Genomic DNA, 27,142 nt, shown 5'->3' with positions numbered 1-27,142 from the left:
CCTCACAAACACTGGTATGGTTCCCACATAACACACAGAGGGCCCTATCTTAACGATCTAAGCGCATGGCGTGAAGCGCCTGGCGCAGGTGTGTTTAGGGCCTGTCCAAATCCACTTTTGCTAGTTTGACGGCGGAAAAAAGGGTCCGTGCGCCGGGTGCAGGGTTCAAAAGGGTTGTACTTAGTGTCTTCATTAATTCATAGGTGTGTTTGGGGCCTAACATGCAATAAACCAATCAGAGTGTCATCTCCCATTTCCTTTAAAAGCCAGGCGCGTTTGGACCTTGGCGCATTGCTATTATGATGGCAGATTTGCACCGTAATATTTTTTTTGTAATCTTTTTATTTGTAATGTTTGTGTGCTGCTGCGTTTCCCTGTGTGTATGTGTAAAAGGCATTGTGTGCGCGCGCTGTGCATGAGCCTAGGAGCATTTTACTAATTTGCTGTTAAAATAACAATGAAATGCTGCGCTATTGACTTTAGACCAGGTGTTTGTTGGTCAATGGCACGATTAATTCCCGCTGCTTCAAGATAGCAATACACTAAGAATTCACCTGAACATACCTCCCTGTAAGACCAGCACGCCCATGGGCGCAAAGGTTGGCGCAGGTGCATTTGCTATTTAAACGACGCGGGCGCTGGACGGGAAATTGACAACTGCGTCGGTCTTAAACTAGCAAAGACACTTGCGTTGGGCTTTGAACATGAGCGCAGAGTCCAACATGTAAATGTGCCAGATTTAGCCATGCATTCCGGATTATGGCAGCACATTTGATTAGAGAGTAACCAATGTTTTATGGATATGTTTTAATGTAAATACATTATTTACATTAAAACACTTATAGATTGAGTCATTGCAGGTTCATTCCTCTGCTGCTGTGTGACTGTTTCATCTTTTCTGATATTGTAGATTCTCAGCAACTTGGGAGACTTCCAGTTCCTCTTCATTGACATCGCCATCATTCTCATCATTGCCTTCACAAGTGAGCACCATGAAGAGCAAGAAATGCTTTTACTCAATGTAATGAGTCCTGGGGCTTAGATGAAAGCAATTAAACATGATAACACACAGTGACTTGTGTCTGCAGTGAGTCTGAACCCGGCGTGGAAGGAGCTGGTGTGGCAGCGCCCGCCGTCCAGTCTGATCTCCGGCCCGCTGCTCTTCTCCGTCCTGACCCAGATCCTCACCAGCCTGGTCTTCCAGGTCCTGGCTTTCCTTTTAGTACGACAGCAGAACTGGTATGAGACATGGACGCCTCAGTCAGAGTGAGTGAAACTAGCTCCTGCCAAATGATGAATGAGTGAGTCACTGGTTGGTAAATACAGGTAAATGCTATTACACATTGTTTCAGCCTGCTCTCCGGCTTTGTCTCTGCTGACATAGGGCTAAACAATTAATCGCACTTTTATCGAAATCACAATATGAACTAGTGCAATATCCAAATCGCAGGGGGGCGCAATATTTGTTAAAGGCAAAATATGTGTCAAGCCATTCTGAAATAAAGTATTGTGGTGCTGCAGAGACATCCCGGCCTACAAATCGTATTTTGTTTGGTACAGATCCTCACAAAAAAAAATCACACTTCAATCTTTCATTTATTTATTTTTTTATATTTTTCAATGAGAATAATGATACAAAAATGATAATTCCCTCCAATATCGTGAATCATATCGCAATCGCAATATCAGTCAAAATAATCACAATTAGATATTTTGCTGACATCTTTACACTCTTTCTAACAATGCTATACTATACATACTATTCTCACTGTACACTAACCCTAGTTCCAAATCTGTGCAGTGCTGCTCACATCTCCAATTAAAAAGAATGATATGAATGCTAATGATTTTTTTTTTTTGGCTCAAAGCAACAACAACAAAAATCCATTGTTTATCCATCCAACTAGATTTCATTTTAAAGGGTAATCATTTTTTTGACCTGTGTGTAAGTAACTGATGGGAACAATTGGTGAAATTGGTCTAGTATTGAGCGAGAACGCTGTGATTAGCAGCCGCAAACTGCACTGCAATGTAATCCTATAGTGCAAATGTGCATCGTCTATTTTGTCCACTAAAATCCACTAACAGGCTCAGATTATTATTCCAAGGGTCCGACAACATTATGGAAAGGATCCCTACAGAGATAGACCTTTTTGTTCCGAGATCGCTAAGCCTACCAGACTCCATTTAACCCTTGTGTTGTCTTCGGGTCAAATTTGACCCTTTTTCAAAATTCCTATATCAGAAATATAGGTTTCATTTTGACAACCCAATTTGAATTACCCAAAAATAACATTGAGGATTCCATACAACACGCCTTGTAAGTACAACAAATAATTGGATCTCTACTTTCATTGAATTTTGGGTGTTTTATTCAATTTTTTAGCATTTGAATTTTTTTTTTGAAATGTTTAAATGTATCCTAACTGAACGTTGACATATACCAGTCTGTGATTATCTTCCTTTGATATTATTTGAAATAATTCATAATTTCTGCTTTTTTAACTCAAGAATAAGTTATAATTTCCTATAAATGAGGTTTATTGACCATGAATTCCAAAACTAAGTGTAAAACTAGTGGTAATAAGTTTGTGTTAGTGGTATTTATACATGGTAGTGAAAAGAAGCGCTAAATGTCAAAGAAAAGGTGAAAAGAAGCGCTAAATGTCAAAGAAAACAAGTGTCGTCACTTCTCACAAAAACGTCAGAAAAAGTGTGGATTTTTTGACCCGGGAGGACGACAAGTGCGTCGTCCAATGAAAGACAACACAAGGGTTAAATATTATATACTACAAGGGCCAGTACTTTCAGCGTGTATTGAGCCAGCATACTTCCGCATGTAAATCGGTCAAGTATGTCATAGTTTTATTTTGTGTAATTTTTTGGATGCCAAAATGACTGTTCATTGATATAGATTCTGGTGCGTTTAGCGATAGTAATTTCAAGAATGTTTTTATGTTTAAAAAAAAAAAGGATCTTACTCTTTAACAGAAAGGTCGATCCACCGTAGGAATCCTTCCCATAATGTTGTTAGACACTTGGAACAATGATCTGAGCTGGTCAGTGGCAAAACAAGCACTTTAGTGGACGTAAATTGAAGGTAAGCATTTGCTCATTGTAGCTTGTTTCGCCGCTGCCGACTGCAGCAATCTCGCTTAACACGGGACCATTGCCAAAGATTGTTGTTCCCATCAGTCACTTAGACACAAAGAAATGGGAAAATAGGGTCCAGGTAAAAAAAAACGAGGTTAACCATTACCAATTAATTTACGAGTGAGGTTAGAATGCCTTTTTTTTTTCAAAATTGTAGTTGTATACAGTAACAAAGAAGTCTTTTATGAAATTCTGCTTCTCTCTTCTCTTCTCCTGTAGTGCCTGTAATGTTTCCAGATCAAGTCTCTCTTACAGCCTGAATGTAACAAGCCCTCATGACCACAAAAACATCAGGAACTACGAGAACACCACCCTCTTCTACGTCTCCTCTTTCCAGTATTTGGCTGTGGCCATCATTTTCTCCAAGGGAAAGCCCTTCAGACAGCCAAGCTACAAGAACTGTAAGAGCAATTAAGTTCTGTTAAAGTGATGAATGGATGTTTTTTGATCATGCACAACAAAACAAAACATGCAAGAATTAAATTCCCCTTTCAGTACCATGGATTTAGAGCCACTCGGCCGTGCAGGACAAAACACTTATTTATCAACTTCCAGTGGAATATCTAATGGAAAATAATCTCAAAATGAAATAGCACAACATGGTGTCAACATAAAACACAGCGCTTTCAAGCCGGAGAGCGGAGTTCACTTTTCGGCGAAAACAAAAGACTTTCACCCAGGAAACGCTTGTTACTTCCTCTGGAGTGTTTTAATCCAAACCACAGTCATTTTCCTAAGCTTAAAGGTCCCATGGCATGAAAATTTCACTTTATGAGATTTATGACAATGATATGAGTTCCCCTAGCCTGCCTATGGTCCCTCAGTGGGTAGAAATGGTGATAGGTGTAAACCGAGCCCTGGGTATCCTGCTCTGCCTTTGAGAAAATGAAAGCTCAGATGGCCGATCTGGAATCTTCCCTTTATGTCGTCATAAGGGGAAAGGTTACCTCCCCTTTCTCTGCTTTGCCCGCCCAGAGAATTTGGCCCGCCCATGAGAAAGAGAGAGACATCATGGCTAGCAAACAAGTGAAGCATGGCTGTTTGTCAAGGCCACACCGAGTGACGGACTGGGAACAAAAAACGGCCCTGGCATTTCCACCCACCAGCGGCCCACCAGTTGAGAGGGGGGAGGAGGGGGAGGGGGGGTCGCAGATAGAACTTTTGACGCACGGAAAAAACACGCACTTTTGATAGCCCCAGTGATGGTGAACGTAAACTCCCATGCTATAAACAACTGCACCAAAAACCAAAACATAGACTTATAAATAAAAAATGAATAAATCATCAGAGCCAGCCACTCCATAATAATATAATATTCTGAAGTAGGGCTGGAAGATTTTGGCTAAAATCATAATCACGATTAATCGAACAAGTTACCTCGATTACGATTATTGAACGATTATTTAAAAAAAAAAATCTTTTCTTATAAATATGTTCACGGTTATTTTTTCTAATGAATCAGTGCATATAATCCGATCTTTGTGATTCTAAAATAAGGAAACAACACACAGATAGCAATTAATGCTTATTTATTAAATATTTCAAACTGAAAAACTGAAATCTACAACAGTAGATTTTACAATGAAATAAAAACGTCTTATAAAAAAGTAATTACAATTTTAATGTAAAGAAAAATTTTCCTAAAAATTTTGAAAATAAAGAACTTTTAAAAATAGTTCTTTTTGTAAACAATTATGGTAAATATTGCCATGTCATCTTAAAAGTAAAATATAATTTCTCTCTTGTAAACAAAATAAATTATTGTAAATAAAATAAATTATTGTAAATATAACTTGTAAACCTTTTGATCTTCCTCTCAGGGATCTTGTCCTGTCACTCTCTATGTGTAAGCATTTACTCCAGGTTCTTACTAAGAAACACTAGCATGTTTACCTTTTCAGGTCAGGCAGGATCTGAGGCATGTAACAATGTTTCCTCCAGAACTGAAAACTCGTTCTGATGGGGAGCTAGTGGCTGGTATGCAGAGATACTTTTTTGCCACCTCACTTAGATTGGGGAAGTGTACATGATGCTTTCCCCACCATTCCACTGGATTTTTCTCACTATCCAGCATGGGGGACACCAAGTAGTTTGGGAAAAATAGTGTCGCGATGGCACAGTGTATCTTCTTTCGAGTGTTTTAACGAGTTGTTTAAACCCACTGTGCTCCACCGTAGCTATGGGAGCCATGTCCTTCGCAATGTAGTAACTAATGGCGTCAGTTATTTCTCTCCATTTTCTTGAATCCTTTTCATATTGTGTAGCATTTGTAAATGCGTGTGTGATCGACACCTGCTTTGTTGAGGCACTTGTTGCTGTTGCAATTGTCAGCCTCTCTCTTTTTTTTGAGCCATGCACTGTTCATATACGGTAATGTGATTGCGCTCCAGGTGTTGAAATAGATTTCTGGTATTACCTTTGGTCGCTATAACAGTTTTTCTGCAGTGTTTGCATTTGACTTGAGTTTGTTCGGTGTCGTCTTTATTGAAACCAAAATGTGTCCAAGCGACGGACGCTGCGTGTTTTTTTGGTACAAGCGGCTCCGGCTCCTGTTGCTGAGTTGACTCTGTGTTTGAGTTCTCCTCCATGTTGCTTCAATGTCGCAGACTGGACGGGGCGGAGTCACGTGACTACACACGCGGTGGCCGTAATATGTTTTAAGGGGAAAGTACATTAACACACAGTGGGCGGCCGCGGAAATATTAATAGGATTAAAAGACCGAAATAACCGACTTGGTAAAATTACGTCACTTATAGGCTCTGAATTTCTGAAGCTGTTCAACTTCAAGCAGAGCTCAGCTCAATCCCATCGCGGATTTTGAAAGACGAGCTGCTGCAACCTATTTCTTGGTATTTGCTTGGTGAAATTGCTAGCCAATTTTCATCATACATTTCATACAGTTATACACCACATTCCTTGTTTCAGTTGAACCTAATTCCCACATTTCCTCCTTCGAGTTTAATATTGCTTTGTTAGAGCGTTTGTTCATTCATTCATTCATACAGTAGGCTAGGCTGGTGTTGTAGGGGTGAACTAGCCAGCTAGCAAACTGCACATGATGGCAGACAATGCTAATATTGTCGACCTGATTTTGGCAAAGCCATTTGAAAGTCTTCCTTACGAGGAGAAACTTAGAATTAAACAGCACGGTTAGATCAACACTTAAGATTGATTTAGTGCAAAAGACAGGGCAACGTACTAGGGCTGTGCTCGATTAAAAAAATTCTTAGTCGACTAACAATCATTCATTTAATCGACAGATCTGTAAATCTGAGTTTCTCTGAGAGTCAAGCAAAAGCACCACTTTAATTCTTGTGTTTACCAGAGATGTGCTTGTACGTTTCTTGGAAATAAGTCATTCAGCATGAAAAAAGCATAAAACATGACTAATCGACTAAAGAAATCTAAGTTGACTAAGACCAAAACGACAGATTAGTCGACTAATCGACTAAGAGGGAGCAGCCTTACAAAGTACCCGGTCTGTTCAGCTCTCCTGGTATGACAAAGTTAGCTGGCTGACCGGAAGTGCTGTGACAAAGAAAATGTACTGCTGGCCATGCCTCTTGATGAAACCTCATGGATATTATAAATTATTATTATAATAATTATATTATTATTGTATTATGTTATTATTTATTATTATATCATTATATTATTATTATTATATATATTATTATAATATTAATATAAATAAATGGACAATTTCTATGATGTAGGCCAAAAATGAGCTTCCCCTCTTTGAATGACCAGCAGCCGCCACTGTTATCCATGTCTATCTCTTCATCCTCCTCTTGCTCGTTTTGTTCTTCCTCATATTCCTCACTGTCCTGTGTCTCTCCCTGGTGTGCTGGCTCAGATATAGTGCTAACATGCTAGCTGTATTAGCGCTAATGCTAGCTGAAGCTGCACTTGAGTTTAAAAAAAAGTTTGCAGCATTTTTCAATGTCAGCCAACAGTGCTCTCTTATATTTCTCTCTCTCTTTTTCTCTGCCCCCCCTTGTGTCGCTTGATGCCTCGATACATTTTTTTGTCAACAACTTCCAACCATAGCTTACAACTTCCAATTTTCAACTTCCAACCACCACGTCGCTTACGCAGACCATAGACACATAAAGACGCCCGCGGCCCCTCTGGCATCTGCCCAACGGCCAGATTACCAGTCCGTCACTGGCCACACCCCGTCACTGGCCACACCCCACCCTCCACCTTGCCCCCCCTCAATAGCAATTAAAGCTACAGACAAAGAAATGGCACATCCTAAGGAAAGCTCATTCAAGGCTGAATTTCAGGAAAGAGACTTCAGATACAGTATTAGGGGACCACTGATGCCTATAAAAGCATCCAAAAAGCAGCATGTCATAGGACCTTTTAACTAGTCGTTTTGGTGCCTAAACTTAACTAGTCATCGCCGCATGACCCTCCCTTTTTCTGGCTAAACTCCACTACCACGACACCTGAAAGGACCGTCACCTGGCTTAAAATGAGTCCCGTAAAACTACTAAAATGTGGACGTCTCTTGAGTGACAGTCCTGTGTTTTTTCTTCCATCACCCCAACCTGTCTCCTTACACTTTGCCACATCACTTCCTCGTTTGCCCTCGCAATAACGCAATTTGCCCTAACACTAACCCAGCCACAAGATGCTGCCCTAACAAGAAAGGTTATTGTGAGTCGTTATGAGCTGCTTGCATAATGGGTGAGGACGGGCTGCAGTCTCTCAGCTAACTCTCAGCAAGAAAATAAATGATTATTTCCCAAAATGGCGAACTATTCCTTTTAAGATGTCTTACTAACTACATTATGCTACAAAATGCAACTACTTTGTTCAATGTTGGACATTGAGAAGTGTATATGAGTGTCAGATGAGTCTTTTTATTCAAAGTAAATGTCATTCTTATAGACTTGCACGTTAAAGTGTAATTTTAAATTCAGTTTTCCAAATTATTATTCATTTTCCTAAATGCATCCATTCGTAATCTCTTCTGGCATTAATCACTTCCCATATGTGTGTGATGTCCTTGCAAGTTGAAAATAACCTAATAATAATAAATTGAATCTAGCGTCACTGAATTTTTTTTGTATTTTACCTTCATAAGGGCCGTTCATGCTGTCCTGCATCGGTCTGTATACTTTTCTCCTCCTCATCATGCTGTATCCTGTTCCTGCCATCGAAAGCTTCCTGGAGGTAAACCTAGATCGTCTCATTTCTCTGTATGTTCTTGTTGCACTGGCTGCTCTAAAAGATAGAATAAATGTCCTGGCTGTGGATTTGAACAGTAGAAACATGAAAGTAGAAATGTTGCTACATCTGAAAGAAGAGTGATGGTGTAACCGTGTCCGGAAAGTAGGGCTGCACAGTATATTGTTATTTTTATCGTCATCGCGGTATAAACTGGCGCAATAAACACATCGCAGAAGACACTCAGAGATTTTTTTGAATTAGTTGAAAGGAAATATCAGTAGAAAACTACACTTTAAAATGTTACCGTCGTTCTTTTTTAATGTTGCTTTTTATGTTCAATTCAATGTTCAATTTGTTCAATAAAATAATGATTCTTTTTTTCCCATTTTTTTTTTAATTCAACAAGCAATATGATGTATTTTTTTTAGCAGAATACTGAAGGCAGCAGAAAGGCAGAACGTGATATTGTGATGTTCAACAACGTTTTCGCATATCGCATATTTTCCTCATATTGTGCAGCCCTGCTGGAAAGTTGCATGAAGTTGCAGGTGTGTGTGTGTGTGTGTGTGTGTGTGTGTGTGTGTGTGTGTGTGTGTGTGTGTGTGTGTGTGTGTGTGTGTGTGTGTGTGTGTGTGTGTGTGTGTGTGTGTGTGTGTGTGTGTGTGAGTGAGTGTGGTGTTGCATTCAGTGCTCTCTTCCTGCTGCTCTGCCTCCACTCAGATCGTGTGTGTTCCCCCTGACTGGCGTGTTACACTGGCCATCATTGTCATAGTGAATACGGCTGTGTCTTTCATGCTGGAGGTATGCTTTAGAGACATCACACCCTGCAAGCTCTCTGTAACTGATCTGCTTTTTTTTTTATTTCATTAGAAAACGGTAATTTGCATGCATTGATTTTTCTGAGATGCTCAGTAGTGCACCACTGCCTAATGAATGAAATCAGTGAATCATGATTTTTAAATTTCCTTTTGAGTTAATTTTCTCTTTGCATTGCTGTGCATTCCCAATCTTCATGACCAGCTTATTCTCAACTTCCCACTGAAATCTCCTGTAGATTTTGATCCTTGACATCATCTTGCGGACGCTAGATTTCAGATGCAATCAGGGGCTAAATTGCCCCACAAAGCCCCCCTCTGCTGACACACTTCAGGTTGGGAAGCTTTTCTTTTCTGCTTTCACTTTTTTAGAAAGAGTTCTGCATATATACTCTTCACTCTCCAGTTCTTTTTATTATTATTTTCTCTGATGACCTGTTACATGTTGGGACTGCTGTATAAATAATCAGTAGAGACTAAATCTAATAGAACTGAACATTACAATTAATATTATTCAAAAGGTTATCTTTTATTCTACAACATTTCATTGGGGTCTTTGTGCTGAGAAGAATTACTCCAATTCTAGTTTATCTCATGAATCCATCAACACATTGTTTCAGGCAACAGATGCTCGCTCAATAGTGCAAAGATTGTGCTCCAATTTGCCAAAATAAATAGATTAATTACATGATAACGTACATCAGATTGCAGGGACCCAGGTTCCATTCAGCCCAAGAATATTTGTTTTGGAAGATGGGATGAATAAGCACATAAGAAGCCAGGTCCAAACTAGTTGATTGATAGCCAGACAGATTATTTTAAGAGGATGGAAGCATGAAGGGGTCAAGGAGTGGGCTTGTGAGATGGCTGGAGTGGCAGCGTTTGAAAAAATGTCATTTAAACGGTTTGCCAGATTGGATGTCTACACTAGAAAATGCCGAAAGTACCTGAGCTGTCTGGAGGGCTCCTAAGAAGCTTTGTTTTGAGGAGAGACGTGTATGATGGGCTTATGGTGTTATGTTTATTTGGTTTATTGACTATTTTGGGGAATATTGTAGTTACTGTGTCTTCTTGTCTTGATTTTTGTTTGGGTGGGTGGTGATGACGAAAGGGGGGTGGATTTGTTCATGTTGCGAGTTGTTTTTGTATGTTGTTAAAAAATGAGAAATAAAAAAATTGTTTAATCACAAAAAAATGATGCAGGAAGGCTCTTGATATTAATGCAATAAGTAGTGTAATGAACCAGATTGTCAACGCTTCGAACTTTGTCCAATATTTCCTGCAAATAAAAGAAAATTCTGTGCATCATCTTGCAATGTGAATACAATTTAAATAGATTAGATGCTTTAATTTGGTTTCAAAAATTGCTGAAGAGGCTCACTCATGCATTCAGCAGAGATAACGTGAATACATCCATGCTGTCTCACTGCTTAGTTTCTAATGTTCATACGTCACATGTTCCCAGGAGGCCAATGACCACTGGGGCTCGTCCTTCCTCTCCTGGTTGTTCTGTCGGAGAAGCAAGCCCCCGAGGGTGCGCTACATGCACCTGGCCCTGGAGCTGCAGGACGACGCTAACTGGCCGCCAAGACCCTCCACTGTAACATACGCCAGCGATCCACAATCCCACACCTCTGACCCCCTCTGACCCCTGAGCAAGCAAACTGCTGCACAGACTAAACCTAAAACCTTAGCTTGAGTTGAGCTCAGAGATATGGCAGATGCTCAGAGATGTGTTTGGGACGTGGAGCCTGCTGGATGCCAGCGGCCAATCTAGGAGCCTCATAAAGGTGAGGCCTCCTACTGCAAGGACTGACTGACTGACTGTGAGCTGCTCATACATAAAGTTCTCTTTCATTTTGATTAACCTCATCCGAATAGACAAACACTTTGCACTTGTCACACTGCTGAAACTTGAGCCAGAGGCCTCTGTTAAAGGAATAGTTAAACATTTTGAGAAATACGGTACGCCTTTTGGCTCTCTTGCTGAAAGTTATATGAGAAGATTGATACCACTCTCATATCTATGCGGTACATATGAGCAGTCGGTTAGCTTAGCTCAGCACAAAGACTGGAAACGGGGACACAACTAGCCTGGCTCTGGTCCAAAAGTAACAAAAATTCTAAAGCTCACTAATTAACACATTTGTATCTAATTTGGTTCATTCCATACTTAAACCAAAGTTTAAAAATGACACGTTGTGGTTTTAAGGATGGTTAAAGGTTCCATAATGTATAAAGTGAGATTTCCATGTCTTTTTTAATTATAAAGCAGGTCGAGGCGCTATATAAATACTGTGAAATTATCAATACACTCAATCCACAGAGAAATGCACACAGCCTGTATTCAGTCACTGTGCCTTTAAACGAGCCGTCAGGACTTTTGTACGGTTATGATGCCACAGCTACATTGCTGTTACAGTCATTCCCTGGCTGCAATGATGGTACAGAGACTCTGAGAGTGCAGATGCAGAAAACCTGTAAATGCTGACCAATCAGAGCAGCCTGGGCTTTTTTAGGAAGTTGGCTTAAAGCGACAGGCACTAAAACGGAGCGTTACAGACAGAAGGTGAATACAGGTACATTCAGAGAGACAGTATGTGGAAAATAATGTGTTTTTTAAACCTTAAAGTATATAACAATGTTCTAGTAGAAACCCAAAACACAAGTATGAACCTGAAAATGAGCATAATATGGGACCTTTAAGTCTCTGCTGGTTACCAGGCAGGCTAGCTGTTTCCTCTGTTTCCAGTCTTTGTGCTAAGCTAAGCTAACCGGCTGCTGTCTGTAGCTTTATATTTACTGTGCAATTAAATATTAAATCTCTCAGCAAGAAAACAAATTAGTACATTTTCCAAGATGTCGGAACGTTTCCTTTAAGATGACAGGATGTCTTACTAACTAAATTGAACTTTACTGCCAATGACATACAAAATGCAACCACAACACTGGACATTGAGAATGGTGTATAAGTGTCAGATGAGTCTTTTCATTGTTTTAAACCGCTTTTTCGTTATCGGACCCAATATTTGAAATATTTAAACCATGTGCCTTGGTCTGACAGATCAGATACACCGTACAGTATTCAGCTGCTGTATGCTCAGTCAGGTCCATTTAAGGCCTAAAAGCACTGGATGGAACTGTTCTCTTCACTGTGATTAAAAACATACAGCGTTTCACTAACATTATTAGCTGCTGCAATAAAAAAAATCAATTAAAACATTGTTAAAATAAATAAATAAACACAGCATTAGCTGCTGCTAAAATCTAAACGTTGTGAAACGGTATTAGCTCATATAGATTCTAATAAACGAGACACTTTTATGTGTCAAAAGAAATTGTATGAACCCAGCTGGTACCGTTGAGACAGAAAACATTCCACTGCTGCATTTCTGTCTTAGAGTTGCTTCAGTTGAAATTCTTCCTGTGGAAGACAAGCTGAAAGTTCTGTGTCCCTTTTTAAAATGTTACTGTGTGTGTGTGTGTGTGTGTGTGTGTGTGTGTGTGTGTGTGTGGGGAAGAAGAAGAGAGAGAGCAAGAGAATATGTTAGTTAACAAAAGAATTAAAACCATTTCTGTGTCCTTTTGATTGCATTATAAAATCTTTATGCTCTTTTTCCAAAAAATATGACTTTCTTTTTTTAATGCAAGGGGGAAAATGACACCGTTTAACATCACTTAGGTACTGCACATGACCGATAGTGGTTTAATTAATTAAAGCAATTGAATTAATCAAAACGAATCAAAATGTTATAACCGTTGATTTTAACGTGTGATTTTTATATAATATTTTTATGTAACTGTTAATGTATAAATATTTTTCTAGGTACGGATAAAAAATGAAATAAAGGTTAAAAAAAAAAAGGTATGAGAATTAGTCACCTGAACGTCTCCTTTATTACCATAAAATAAAATAAAAAAACATTTTAAAAGGGGAAGTGTTTTTAAAGATTTGTAATACAGTATTTGTACTTATTTCAATAAAATCTTTCAGTGTCCGCTAACACATCCCCCGTGTTTGCTCTGCAGAACTCCCATTACATTTCCCAATAAATCTGTATCTTAAGCCACTTTTGCGGGCTTCGTGGGGGGCTGACCTTGGTCACACTTTTTCAGCCAAGACTTACTGATCAATTATGGGCTTTCCCAGCCTCCTCGCTGCCTGGCATATGGGCGCTTAAAGGCGCGAGAGTGGAGGAGAAAGAGGGGTATCATTTCATGTGGAGATCAGGGCCTACAGGCAGTGAATGGGTGGATTTAGGGGGGACTGTGAATAAGGGGAAAGGGGGTCCATGCTTGTACCAAAAAGAAAAGAATCTCCCACAGATCAGGGAAGAGCCTTTTTGGGAATATTCATGATGAGGATGAGGAGGCATCATGAATTCATGTGTGTCTCCCTGACTTGCGCGGATCATCTTTTCAGTAAACACTGGTGTGTACAGAGCCGAGGATGTCTTGCTTTTCGATCCGTGTTTGCGATGTAGTTTGCTGGATAGTGTTGCCTCTCCACAAAGCAATATGGGTTTTTGTGTACTGTCTTGCTGTATTCCTTTTGTATCGGCGGAGCAACAGATGGAGAGTGGTGGAGAGACATAAAGAAGCTAAAACACACAGCCTTTCTTCCTCACAGCCAGCTACTCGCTCAAAAAGATTTTCTCAAGCTTGTGCTCAGACGTGTGCTATTTCAAACATTTTGGACTCCATCTCCTTTCTCTTTTACCCATACGTTTTTTTGTCTGAGTCGTGTACTTTCAAGATTTGGGCCTATGCACACAGTCTTTGTTTACTGTTCCTTTACTCACGACGCTCCCCACAGAGTAATCAGACCCGCTTAGAATACGTTGTAGAGTGACGGCCACAGTTACCAACTTTTGGGCACCAAAAATGGTCATTTCAGGTGCTTTCTCAATGTGCCTGTTGACGCACACATGCTTTCACTTATTCTTCACAAAGTTCTTCACAGACGTCAATCCGCTGCAGCTTCTCTGAAGGTTGTTGGACACTCATAAGGCCCTCGTCTTGATTTATAGTCGGGACACAAGGCCCACCTGATGCTCACTTATGGTTGGCCTCATTTTACAGATGACACAAAGGCACCCACGTCTGGTAAAAGGTCTGTGACCCACCAGACGGTCACAAAGCCCTTCTCCTCCCTCCTGTCCCCTAAGCATGGCTCCTTCCCCGGGTCTTCATGGCATCCCTGTCCCCCTTCCTTTATCAGTCCTTCCAGGCCTGAATGGGCTCTGTGGTTGGTCAATAAATTCAGTGATTCAGGGGGTGGACAGTTGCAGCCGTGTCAACGTTTGTTCACAGGCTTGTTGGAGGGACGGGCCCCGCCCCGCGGCTCTTTGTCTCCCATGGTCCCTCAACAGGTTAGAAGTCAATGGAAGGCCTTGTGCGGAGGTGACAGGGGCATGGATGGGGCCGCCTCTCACATGGCGTTCACACAGGGGGAGGACCGGCCCGGATCACTGTGACACTTGTTAGTGTGGGGCCACGCAACATTGCCGGGGTTGCCTCTCTTGCTCTCGCTCTCTAGGGCCCGTGCGATATTCAGCACTTTAAACGATCTAATGGTTGAGGCTGCAGGGTTGCGTCGGGGGTAAGACGATCTGCACTCAGAGGCCTGGAGTGACCACGCTGAAAAGAAGTGCACAAGTGTATCTTACAATCTCAGTTTACAGATCAGACTCACAATAAAACAGAGGTCAGGCCTTTATTTGGTCCACAATCTGTAGTTTAAATGTATACCAGAATAGCATTAATGCACTTTTGTGGCCCCTTTAGGTGCCACACTGTTGCTGAGTTATAGCCGGTTTCTCAGGCTCAGCTGGGCCAAAGCATGGGAACAGCCACGGGGAGAAAAGAGACACAGAGAGCCATAGATAGAGCAATACACAAACAGAGGAGGGCTTTAGGAGACAGAAAGCAGCGGACAGAAAAAGACACAGACGCTGAAGAGGGACTTAGAGCCATGACTGAAGCCTAACTGTCATGAGAAGATGAGAGTTGCCATGGCCACCCAGGAGCCACCCAGCAAGCATGTGAGCAGGGGAGGCTCGGGGGCCAGGGGCCTGGGCCCGGGCTGGTGGATCACATGCACTAACCAGGGATTATGTGCATAAGTGATGAGCACTAAGCCAGCAGGTGAAGAAGGGAGGCCCTGGGACAAGGAGTGCGCCATCGCTCAGGACAGCTCCCCCCCCCGTAAAGACCAGGGACTTTTTTTTCCCAAGTGAGGCTGATCTCCCGTGTGAAGGGGACTCAGCCAGAGGTCCTCGAGTGCTGAAAGGGCATCCCCCAGGCTGCTTTCACCGCCTAAGTGGCCAAAATGCTGGTCTTGTGAGTCATCTTCAGTGGCAAGAATGGGCCATCTTCACATTCATAAATCCAAATGCAAACACACTCATGGGATATGGACTAATCTTGGATAAGGATAAGCACCGCATGAAAAGTGCATCAGCAGGGCTCTTGTTGAAGCTTTTTGGCATGACGCTGATATAAAACAACCAATTCTACCATCTTTTGTCCATCAGAAAGAAAGAAAAATAGAGCCAGTTTTTTTAAAGGGCAGTTATTTCATGGATCCAGGATACTATGCATCCTAATAAAGTTCCCTTGGCCTTTGGAATTAAAATAGCCCCACATCATCACATGGCCTTCACCATACCTAGAGATTGGCATGGGGTACTTTCCATAAAATCATCTCTCAAAGCAAATCAAACCAGCTATAGGCTAACCGACATAAAACCATGCCAATCAAAATAAAAGCCTTTAAAAATAAACATCTGCCTGCCTCTATGGGAATTTAACATAGCGGTGTACTCACTTTTGTTGCCAGCGGTTTAGACATTAATGGCTGTGTTGAGTTATTTTGAGGGGACAGCACATTTACACTGTTACACAAGCTGTACACTTAATACTTTACATTGTAGCAAAGTGTAATTTCTTCAGCGTTATATATAAGATATAATGAAATACTTAAATTACTAAAATGTGAGGGTTGTACTCACTTTTGTGAGATACTGTAAAAGCAAGCAGCATCTCTTGGACAACCCTTCCTCCGAAGCCTTGCCAGTTCTTTTTACATAAACTGAGGCAAGTCAGGTCAAATATAAGAGTGTACTTGAGTCTTTGTCATTATTTGATAACCACTAATAAAAAATAAAAAAAGACTTGTATAAGAGCCAGTAAAAATAGACTTTGGGCAAGTGAAAAAGCCCTTAACGTTGAACCTTGTAACTTTACAGTATATATGGATGAGAGGCTCATTTTGATGCCAGGATCAACAGGTTCATAGGTTGTTTTGCTGCGGGGAATCAATGCTCATAATATCCATGGCCTTACAGGAATGTCTTTGAACCTCGATGGCACAAAGAAATCACATTCCCATGGTCCACCGAGAGAAAATACACAGTTAACCAACCTCTCCCCCCCCCCAATACCTTTTCAACACGATAGTATCCCTGAACATATTAACATGTAAATACACTTAGATACTTTGACAATGCACTGAAATGCATATAATCTACATGCTAACTAGTCCTTTAAAGACTTTCCACTGCTGAATGTAGTTTGGGAACACTTTCATGTCTGGGTTTTAAAAATTAAATGTGAGGCCTCTCTTAGAATCTCCAAAAGCGTTTTTTTTTTCTCAATTTGATGAGGGATAAGGCGATGACTGGGTTCCCTTTTCAAAGGGGGAGACCCAGAGTTCAATAAGACTTCAGTCTCATTGCCTTTGCCTCCAAGTTGAAGATCTAAATGCTGGCTTTTTTTTTTTTTTTTTTTTTTTTTAAGAAAGAACCCACCACATTAGGTGACAGATGGCAGGTTGTTATGCTGAAATACCAGTTGCTATGGTCCCCTATTCCTCCGCAGCTTCCCTTGCCATATTTAAGCATCCTCTCTGCTGGTGTACTGACTTGGAATAAGCTGACTTGAAGCTCTACTCAGGTTGTTGTTGACAAACATGAGCCTAGATGAGTCTCCTAATCTCCCGCTCCTTTATGCGCTCTTCATTGCCGTATAAACAGGGCTGAAGACGCTATAAAAACTAAACCTCTGTTTTCAGCCTTCTCTTATCTCACGCAGGGTTTAATCTAACGCCCTCTACCCTTTTTACATCTCTGCCTCCGCTAAACTCGACCATATTTTTGATTCAGCACGTCACCATGGCAACCAGTTATTTCCCATCCTTGAGCCCCCCCTTCCAGCTTCTCTTCGCCATTCATACCACTACCCCCCACCCCTTTCCCCTTCTTTTTTTTTTTTTTTTTTTTTGTCCAAATAAAACAAAGCGCAGAGTGAATGCGCTCTGAGGTAGGTAAATGTATTCAGTGACATCAGCCAGGACGAGTCTATTCTGCCGGATTCCTGTACCACTTGTTTCCAGCCTTGTCTGGGGGCCGGACACTCTGTTGGGCCCATTGTCCCACGTGTATTCCACACAGGCCCGCAATTAATGGAGGCCTTGTCTAAGGCTTCTGGAGCAGAAACTGCTGTTGGGGAGGGGGACAAAAGGCGGGCATGCAGAGCCGGGGGGGGGCTGGGAGTTGCTATGGGAGGGAGGGCCCCCCTCCTTCCCTCCATCCCTCTGTAAGGTGGGGGGGAGATTCAAAGGGAGAAGGAGGGACGGAGAGCGAGTGGAGCGCTGGATGAGATGTTTAAGTGATCCCCTGTGTCTGTGCCTTCCCCTCATGGCCTGAGATGTTTTCATGCCAGCAGTTGAAAGACCAAGCTCGGCAGTGTTTGATGATGAGGATGGCCATTTCACTGCCCGCATTGGTGGTGCATGGCGGCTGGGTGGAGAACGCGGGGGGGGGCACAGCTTCCAGACCAGGTGAAGATGGAGAGGAGTGTGGCAGCTGTGTGGAGACTCTGCCACTGCTTAGAGTTTTCTTCGTCAAATTTGAGTCCCTTTTCTTGGGACGTTTTGTCAGTTATACCATGCAGTCTGTCAATGTTATCTCCACGACGTATGCTGCCGTAACTCCCAGGCAGTGTTGTCATGTAACAAAGTACAAATACTTTATTGTCTGTACTTTAAGTTGTTATTTAGCCTATATTTCTGTAAACTTTCACTCCACTACATTCCCTAAATAAGATGTATACTTTTACTCGGATTTCCCCTGAGCATCTTTGTTACTGCAAAATGAAATACGAAGACGATGACCACCCCGACGACAGTGATGGACTCGGTGAACAGTGATGAAGATCACACCTGTTGCAAGATTGCAAGATTTTTCATTGCAACAAGATGAAAATTCTTTTTCTCTTTATCTCTCTGTTAATGTCAGCTCTGTCGAAATATGCAGTATTTGGTCCTTTCATTTGGAGAAATTGTGCCTGGAAAGTCCCGGAAAAGACTTTTTAAACGGATGTTTAAGAAGGTGTGGAAACCCTGAATATTATGCTTTATAATAAGGTAGCCACAATAAAGTTCATAATCAAAGTTTCTTTTTTTTTACTTAGAACATTTAATATCAGAAAATTACTTTTGATACTTACATACAGACAGATACTTTTAAGTAATATTCTAAAAGGTGATTCATATTAATGTTTAATATGTTTGTTTGTTTATGTATGCACCTTTCACCAAGGCAAATTCCACATAAGTGTACTTAGTGTGCTAATAAAACCTTTTCTGATTCTGAACTTCTAGCAAAGCCATTTTCTGGTAAGATTCTTGAACTTTTACTCACATATTGCTTTCAGGTACTTTATACGAGACTGCTCCCAGGCTCATTTGATCCTCAATCACATTATTTTATAAGGTGAAAGCAACCAAGTTCTTTGTTTTTATGTGCAGATGATCCTGGTGCCCTCATAGGGATAAAACGCATACAAGAGCTACTAGATGACGAGTTAATTAAATAGAATAAGGACGTGGCTATCTGAGAATAGGCGTCTTTTACACATGACTAAATTGATCTTGTTTGGATGGAAGTTTAAGCTAAGGAAGGACTGACCTGGTCGTCCTGCCCCCCGTTTCAATCAACTTGTGGCTATCAGTCACATGCTGGACCTTGACAGCTTTCCAACCCCTTCCTTGGCCCTCGGGAGTTTCCCTTCAGGTCTGATACAGATCACAGCTGTGCTATAAACCTCATGTCCACATCGCCGTCCTCCGCACAATAAAGGCTTGTTTGTGGCGGAGCAGCAGGCCCACTGAAAACAGGACTGATGGGATGTAATTTATTGTTGCGTGGCCTCTTCTCCAGAAACCCTCTCATCTGCAGGGAGCAGAACCTCGGTCTGTTTCATTACATTACAGTACATGTCATTTAGCTGACGCTTTTATCCAAAGCAACTTACGATTGCTGTATATCAGAGGTTGCAGGCCTCTGGAGCAACTAGGGGTTAAGTGTCTTGCTCAGGGAGGCATAGGCATGCGTTCTATCCACTGCGCCAACACCACCCCAGTTTGTTTCAAAGGAGCATCGTGTTGAAACATCCAGTTAGAAGATTAACTCAGCACTTTAAGGGATCCCAGGAGAACGGTTGGCCACAGATACAACAGCATCACTTCCCCACTCACTCTTTTCCTGAAAAAGAGAAAACTTTTACTTGGGGAAAAGCAATAATTTTTTTGGGGGGGTTCTTGTGTCTTGAGTTTATCCTCAAAACCTCAATAACAAGTACAACACTGTCTTTATGTTCTGGTCATGAGAGCAACACCCACCGTCCTCCTATCCTGTTGAGGATGAGTTATGAGTTATTCCAAAAATATCCAGTGGTGGAATGTAACTAAGTACATTTACTCAAGTACTGTACTTAAAGGGATACGCCACCGTTTGTTGAAATAGGGCTTATCGCGATCCCCCTAGCTGTAGATAGGTGGGCCAACGCATTTTTTGTGCATGCATTGTTTTAGTCCGGTGCAACACCGCCGCTAGTTAGCTTAGCATAGTGAATGGAATCCTATGTTGTTAGCATGTTGTGAGTAAAAGTGAGCCAACAAAAAAAAAAAAACCTAATTACTTGCTATGAGACAAAAAATGCCAGGGTAGACCGTGATAAGCCCTATTTCAACAAAAGGTGGCGTATCCCTTTAAGTACAGATGTTGAGGTACTTGTACTTTACTTGAGCCTTTTCTTGTGACCGGGAGGTTGCCGGTTCAATCGCCAGACCAACAGAAATAATCTGGGTGGGGAAAGTGAGAGAGCAGCGCTTGTCCCTCCCTCACCACATTGAGCAAGGCCCTCAGCCTCCAACCGCTCCAGCAGATCAGACTGGGGTTGTTTGGGCAGCTTCCAGGTGTGAATGTGATCAGGTCGTCGTTGCGAATGAGAAGTTGTTCTCAATCGACTGTGAGTTATGTACTTTATGTCTTAGTTATTCTTCTGTATAGCACTTTGGTCAACTTTGGTTGTTTTAAAGTGCTCTAGAAATAAAGTTTGATTGATTTATTGAAATTAAAATGTTTGCACAGAAAACACATGAGGTTTATAATATACAATGTCGGGGCGCCCGGATGGCTCAGTTGGTAGAGTGGGCGCCCATGTATACAGGTTTATTGCTGCTCATTTGCTGCATGTCATTCCCCCTCTATCTCCCCTTTCATGTCTTCAGCTGTCTTCTCAATAAGGGCCTAAAAATGCCCAAAAAATAAATAGATGAAACGCCAAAAATATAACGGCCTACAAGTCCAGCTGAAATGATTAGACCATTAAACACACAACTTTTAATTAATTACCTTAATTGTTCTGCATTGAGTACTTTTACTTCTAATACTTTAAGTCCATTTTCCTGATGACACTTACATACGTTTAATTAAGTAGCATTTTCAATGCTACACTGATGGTCACTTCTGTTTAGCGTTGACTAATCTTATAATGAGTTTAGTTATCAAACAGGTTCGACCTATTTCGGCTTGACTTGACTAAATGTGGTATTGACTCGGGTCAAGAAGCCAGTGGCGCTTGAAGTTGTCTTGCTCACACAGAGAGGAAGCCATGGATGCAACCGCTGACCCGGCTTTGAGGGTCATTTCACCTCTGAGGATTTAGGAGCTTTACGGAGAGCGTTTAGGGTCTATCGGGGAGGATAGAAGCATCCCATGATAAACCTGGGCCAGACCGAGATGTCTGTCAGTTTATATATCAGTGGGACTATTCAACAAGCAGCACATGTGCCCGTTTTATTCATGCAATGGTCACACTACTACAGTCAACAATTATTTTTTCATAGTGCATTTTATACTTTCCACAGAAAAAACAATGAGCTTCAAATCAGAATGAAAGGCGTTAAAAAAGAAAAACAAGGAAAAGACACCTCTGATGTCTAAAATCGAGGACAGAAACTACATCCTCTGTATTTTTTATTTTTTTTTAGTTCTACAATCTTGCAAATGAACAGAAAGCAGCCTCATTTTAAGTTCTTATTCCTTCTATCTCATTATCCTTGACCAAAACCTTTTCTAAATGTTAGTGTTGATGCAAAAACTAATTCTTGCGTGTAACAACCATAGAACGCAGTTCAGTTGTGAATTTAGTCAAGAAAAAGAGGTATCTAAATTAAATATTTTATGCTCAGTGTTATGTGCAAAAACAATATGTGCGAAGGATTTTGTACACTTTGCCCTTTCCGTGCAATACAATAAAAAGCAGCTGATGAATGTCTGTTTGACGAATCTGATGTTTTTTGTACAGTAACTAGAAGAAAAGAGCTATTAAAGCATATCATCGGAGTTAAAATGGTGCCATGGTTACCTCAAGACAAAAAGAAAAAAAACAATAATAATATAAGTTTTATATTAGATACACAAACATTATTATTCAGGCCCTTACGATGAACTCATATGCATTGTAGATTTGTAGATTTATCTTTGTATCAAAGTATGTCTATAGGTTATAATTCAAGCTGTGACATTATTATTATTATTATTATTATTATTATTTAAATCTAACAGATTCAACTGCTATTATAAACTGTCAATGAATCAATTCTGTCATTTGCTGTATGGACAAAAAAACAACAACCTTACTAGCAAATAACAATTCAGGTTCTCATTTTTCACAAAACAAATACAGTAAAATACTTTGGAGATAAACACTTCTCGTTTATTCAAATATCAACTGAATGATTGTGGGTCTTCACGTGGTCTGAAGTAACTTTTTTTTTTTTTTTTTTTGAGATAATTTTTTGGGGCTTTTCCCTTTATTTAGAAAGTAGCTAGACATGAAAGGGGGAGAGAGACAGGGGATGACACGCAGCAAAGGGCAGCAGGTCGGATTTGAACCCATACGACGCTGCAGGACTCAGCCCACATGGGGCGAACGCTCTTACTGGGTGAGCTAGATGTAGCCCCCGTCTGAAGGAGCTCTTTAGCTTTGGTTCCTGCCCCCAACCTGAGACGACAGACGGGAGGTGTCAGAGTTCATGGCAGCGACAGGACAGCTGAGTGTGGCACAGATTTTCTTCTTCACTGGACATCAGGCCTGGAGTGTGTCTTCACCTCCAAGTCTGAAGCACTCAATCGGAAAAGTGTGTGTGTGTGTGTGTGTGTGTGTGTGTGTTATGAAAACCTGCTGTATGCCAGCGGCCCATGGTATTGTATATGTATTTAACTCCATCTTTAATATTTATGTCCCTGTAAATTATTCCCTTCAAGTGGACTTAGCCTAACTAAATTGTTAAAATGTGTGCAATAGAGACGCACTCAGATATGAAGAACCTGTTGGATCCACAGTGGTAAGTACATAAAAGTAATGTATCTAGAAATCTTTTAAAATATTTAATTCAACACACAGGAAAACATAGGAAAGCTTTTTTTGCACACCTCTTTTGTTGGGCAGGTGCGTAGGATATGATCAAAAATAGCAGATCAAAAGCTTAGAGAAAGTCCCGCACACTGACCATTACGCAAGCAATAATTTATTTGGAAAAATACAACGTTTTGGTCTTATAGACCTTCATCAGGAATTTACCTGACCGGATGGATAAATTATTCCTTGCATAATGGTCAGTGTGCGGGACTTTCTCTAAACACAAAGGAAAACAAATGTAATCAAGCTGTCCTGTTGCAAAGGCCGAACAGATGGTTAGTTCATCTCCACATCCATCAAAGTTAGTTTGACTTTTTTGGACAACCTTATATCAGTGTTGGTGATCCAAAATCCTTAAGTCAACTGCTGTCAACAGAGTAAAAGTGAAATGAAAATACATGTGGAACATAACTTGCTGCTGTAATTTTTTCCAGTTTGGGATTTAAAAATCCATCTATCAATCAATATATTGATCTATCTATCTATCTATCTATCTATCTATCTATCTATCTATCTATCTATCTATCTATCTATCTATCTATCTATCTATCTATCTATGTGGGCCATTTTCTGTGTATTCAGTTTTTTTACTGTGGCCTACATCTGAAAATAAAGACACTAGGCTTAGTTGAAAAAATATGATGAAAAACCGATGACATGCAATTATAAACTGTATGTTTTTCTGATAAAAAAAAACATTCTTTATATGTAATTAATTTGTCATTTTATTGCATAAAGATATAATGCCCAATGAGCAGAAGATTAATCAACCGTTTAGTTGATTGACACAACTGTTTGGATCGTTTCCAGTTTCTAAAATGTGAGGATTTTGCTGCATTTAGTACTTTTACTTTTAATACTTTAAGTATGTTTTGCTGATGATACTTACATTCTTTTACTTAAGTAAAATTTTCAATGCAGGACTTTTACTTGCAACAGAGTATTAGTAGGGGAGACCAGGGACAGTTGTAACACTTTTTGCAATTTTTAGCAATACATCAAAAACCATCTCCACTGGAATATTGTTATATTATAAACTTCAATCTGTCAACTGCTGAAACAATGTATTTAAGTAGTTTTATGAAATATGTACAGGTTGCAAAATAGATTTGAATACAATCTCTCCACTGTTACAACCGTCCCTGTGTACAGGGTCGTAACATGTTGTAACAGGCTGTAACATATGTAAAATATACATAATGAATCAATCATATACTCAAAATGGAAAATATTATCTATCAGTCATGATAGAATTGTGACTTGTGACTATTCATTTCATGTTTTTAAGTAATGAAGCCCTTTCCAGCACAGAAAATGGGACTCCCCTGTCTGTCTTCCTCCTTCTGATAGTTGGCATGCTGTAAAGCAATAACGTTTCCACTGACTATCTTTATATAAAAAAAGATAATTACTTTTAATTTGCAATGCACAGTGCACATTTCTCTTATAATTTGCACTTTAAGTAAAGGATCTGAATACTTCTTCCACCACTGAAATGAACCCAGTAGCACCTTACTAGGTCTCCTTCCATCCTACCTTCTGACCTATATCAGTGTAAATAGTACCGGGACTTACAATCTTCGTTATCAGGATCTTTTCCCTCTGTCTGTTCCAAAGGTTAGAACTGAGCTGGGGGAAAAAGGCCTTTAAGTTTGCTGCTCCCTCTGCTTGGAACAATTTACAGAAATCAATTTACAAAATGAGCTCGTCTCATCAGTCGCTTTTAAGCGGATGTTGATTGACTTGGAGGCAGCCACATCTGGCTGCAGATGTTTTGCCTGATGTGTTTAGGACTGTGGTGGACTTTGAGGGATTTGCTGTGTCAGTTGTTTTATGTTTCTGGTGTTTTTTGCGTATTTTGTGTTTGTATGTAGGCTACTGTATGTGTGGAGGCCTACTGCTGCCTGTCTTGGCCAGGACCCTCTTGAAAAAGAGATTTTTAATCTCAATGAGTCTCTTCCTGGTTAAATAAAGGTAAAATAAAAAAAATTTAAATTAGTCGACACTCTTTAATGCAGCAGGTTATCTCCTGTTAGAGTTAACCACCTGATTGGCTGCAGGAGAACCACTTTTCCTCTTAACTAGAGGAACTCTCCTTTGGAACAGCATCCTGACAGCTAGCCAATAGGAGCGCCTTGTCGCACGAGCCCGTCGCCTCCCCGGCACCGTGTCCCGCGTGCCCATTGGACGGACTGATGAAACCCGGGGAACTCGCACACGAGCCGCTCGCGTGCAGGCTCCGGCTCTATAAATACACCCCCGAGGCTGTGGAAACAGGAGCGGACTGTGTGTCAGCTTGGCGAGGAGACAGGAGTCACTTGTGACATTTGTCATCGGTAAAGGGCTCAGTGCTGTGCCAGGAGAAGGCGGGACTCGCTGCACTGCACGGGACACACTCCCACGGCGCTGTGTTCATCATTCGGTTATTGTTTGTTATTTGTTTGGACAGTTTTTACATTGTAAACCTGAAGATGCCAGCCGGTACTTTAGAGAGAACATCTCCATCCGCCGTGGCTGCCACACCGACAAGAGCGGACTCCACGCCCGAAAAGCCCCGGAGTCTGACAGAGAGCAGAAAGGTATCAGAACTGTTAAGTTTTGCAAATACTCGTCTGTCTGACATCTGTTGTTAGTAACTTCCTATGAAAGGCTGGACGCCGAAACGCGTTGAAGTTGTTTTTAATCTGATTATATTGAGAGTGTGCTAGACGTAAAGACATTTTACATTTTTTTTAAATACGAGTGGGTTTTCCTTGATGGCCATCTGTAATTTTATTTTTCAAAGTTCTTCATCTGAACTGTATTTTCTTTCTATTTCAAGTCCTCCAAACCAATCATGGAAAAGCGGAGACGTGCGCGCATCAATGAGAGCCTGGGCCAGCTGAAGACCCTCATTCTGGACGCACTCAAGAAAGATGTAAGCAGCTGAACACTAAATCTTGACTTTATTCCAAGATGGATTGAAATTAGGAACCCAAATGAAGCAAACTCAGCACTAAATCTTCACTTGTGTGTCCGTGTAGAGCTCCAGACACTCCAAACTGGAGAAGGCGGACATCCTTGAGATGACCGTGAAGCACCTCAGGAACCTGCAGCGACTTCAGATGACTGGTATGTAACTACAAATGCTGGCCGTGGCCATGTTGATGTGCTTCTGGATGTCTAACTTTAGATGGTAAACATGTTCCCACGGTCTCCCAAGATTTATTGCCCACCCACAGCTGGTGTGCTTGCCCTTAGGACTTGATTTCACAAGGCCTCAACTTAATGAATACAATCTGTTTTGTTCATTATTTGAGCTAGCCAATTTGTCAATTATTTCTCTTAACTCTTAATTTCCTAATCTTCACTTCACAGTATAGCCCAACAATCTATCTAGCTATCTATCTAGCTATCTATTATCAGTATGTCTGTTAATGATGGAATTACATTTTACTGGAATTGTAACTTACTTACGATATCATGTGCATTGATATTAATCCACGCGTTTGTATTTTCCTCTCCAGCTGCTGTGAACACGGACCCCTCCGTCCTGGGTAAATACAGAGCCGGGTTTAGCGAGTGCGTAGGGGAGGTCACCCGTTTCTTGTCCACGTGTGAAGGGGTGAACACAGAGGTGAGGACTCGTCTCCTCAGCCACCTGGCAGCCTGCGTGAGCCAAATCAACGCCGTGAACTTCTACGCACCTCACCCAGGTGCCCCGAGACTCGGGCAGACCGGTACACAGATTCCAGCCGCCTCCGCCCCACAGATGCCTTGCAAAAGTGGCTCAGCGATGCACGCCTCCTCAGAAGCGCTGAAGCTGTACGGTGGCTTCCAGGTGGTGCCGACACCGGATGGACAGTTTGCTTTTCTTGTTCCCAGTGCGGCTATCATGCCTCTTGGTGCACAAAACAGCCATCACGTGTCACCTGTTGCACCTCCGGTCAACTCAGACTCTGTGTGGAGACCATGGTAGGAAAATTACCTCAACTGGGGGGGGGGAAAGGACTATCACACAATAAAACACATTTTTGTACATTTTGTAAATGTTTTCAAAACCTACTTGAGAGGGATGTTTACACACGTTTGTGTTTTTTTTTATATATGGACATTAAGAGATATTCTTGACCTCATTGCTTGCTGTGATTTTCTCTGTTTTTGATACAACACATTTGCCTCAGGAGGTCGAGAAAATCCTTAACAAAGCTCTTGAAAAGCACTGTATTTCTTTGAGATTAAT

General features: G+C 41.1%; 2 protein-coding genes across 4 annotated transcripts in view; both read left to right on the top strand.

Annotated features, from left to right (window-relative positions):
* The window catches only part of LOC114565594 (probable cation-transporting ATPase 13A3), a 41,205-nt gene extending 29,743 nt beyond the window's left edge, over positions 1–11,462 (top strand). For 2 of the 3 annotated variants that reach the window (XM_028593751.1, XM_028593750.1), the window contains 7 exons: positions 911–983; positions 1,089–1,266; positions 3,373–3,554; positions 8,250–8,338; positions 9,056–9,136; positions 9,390–9,485; positions 10,616–11,462. In XM_028593751.1, coding sequence (XP_028449552.1) covers positions 911–983; positions 1,089–1,266; positions 3,373–3,554; positions 8,250–8,338; positions 9,056–9,136; positions 9,390–9,485; positions 10,616–10,798 — 882 coding nt within the window. In that variant the 3' untranslated portion in view covers positions 10,799–11,462. The remainder of the gene's footprint in view (positions 1–910; positions 984–1,088; positions 1,267–3,372; positions 3,555–8,249; positions 8,339–9,055; positions 9,137–9,389; positions 9,486–10,615) is intronic. The other variant, XM_028593752.1, reaches the window with a different exon arrangement.
* A 13,576-nt stretch (positions 11,463–25,038) lies between these two features.
* Positions 25,039–27,142, top strand: LOC114565517 (transcription factor HES-1-B). The gene is made up of 4 exons (XM_028593615.1): positions 25,039–25,499; positions 25,742–25,837; positions 25,944–26,031; positions 26,427–27,142. The coding sequence occupies exons 1-4, from the start codon at positions 25,392–25,394 to the stop codon at positions 26,876–26,878; spliced, it is 744 nt and encodes a 247-aa protein (XP_028449416.1). The 5' UTR covers positions 25,039–25,391; the 3' UTR covers positions 26,879–27,142.

The sequence above is a fragment of the Perca flavescens genome, chromosome 12 (genome assembly GCF_004354835.1).
Source record: "Perca flavescens isolate YP-PL-M2 chromosome 12, PFLA_1.0, whole genome shotgun sequence".
In the NCBI taxonomy this organism is placed as follows: domain Eukaryota; kingdom Metazoa; phylum Chordata; class Actinopteri; order Perciformes; family Percidae; genus Perca; species Perca flavescens.
Note: the sequence above shows the minus strand (reverse complement) of the source record. Positions and strands in the feature narration are given on the sequence as shown.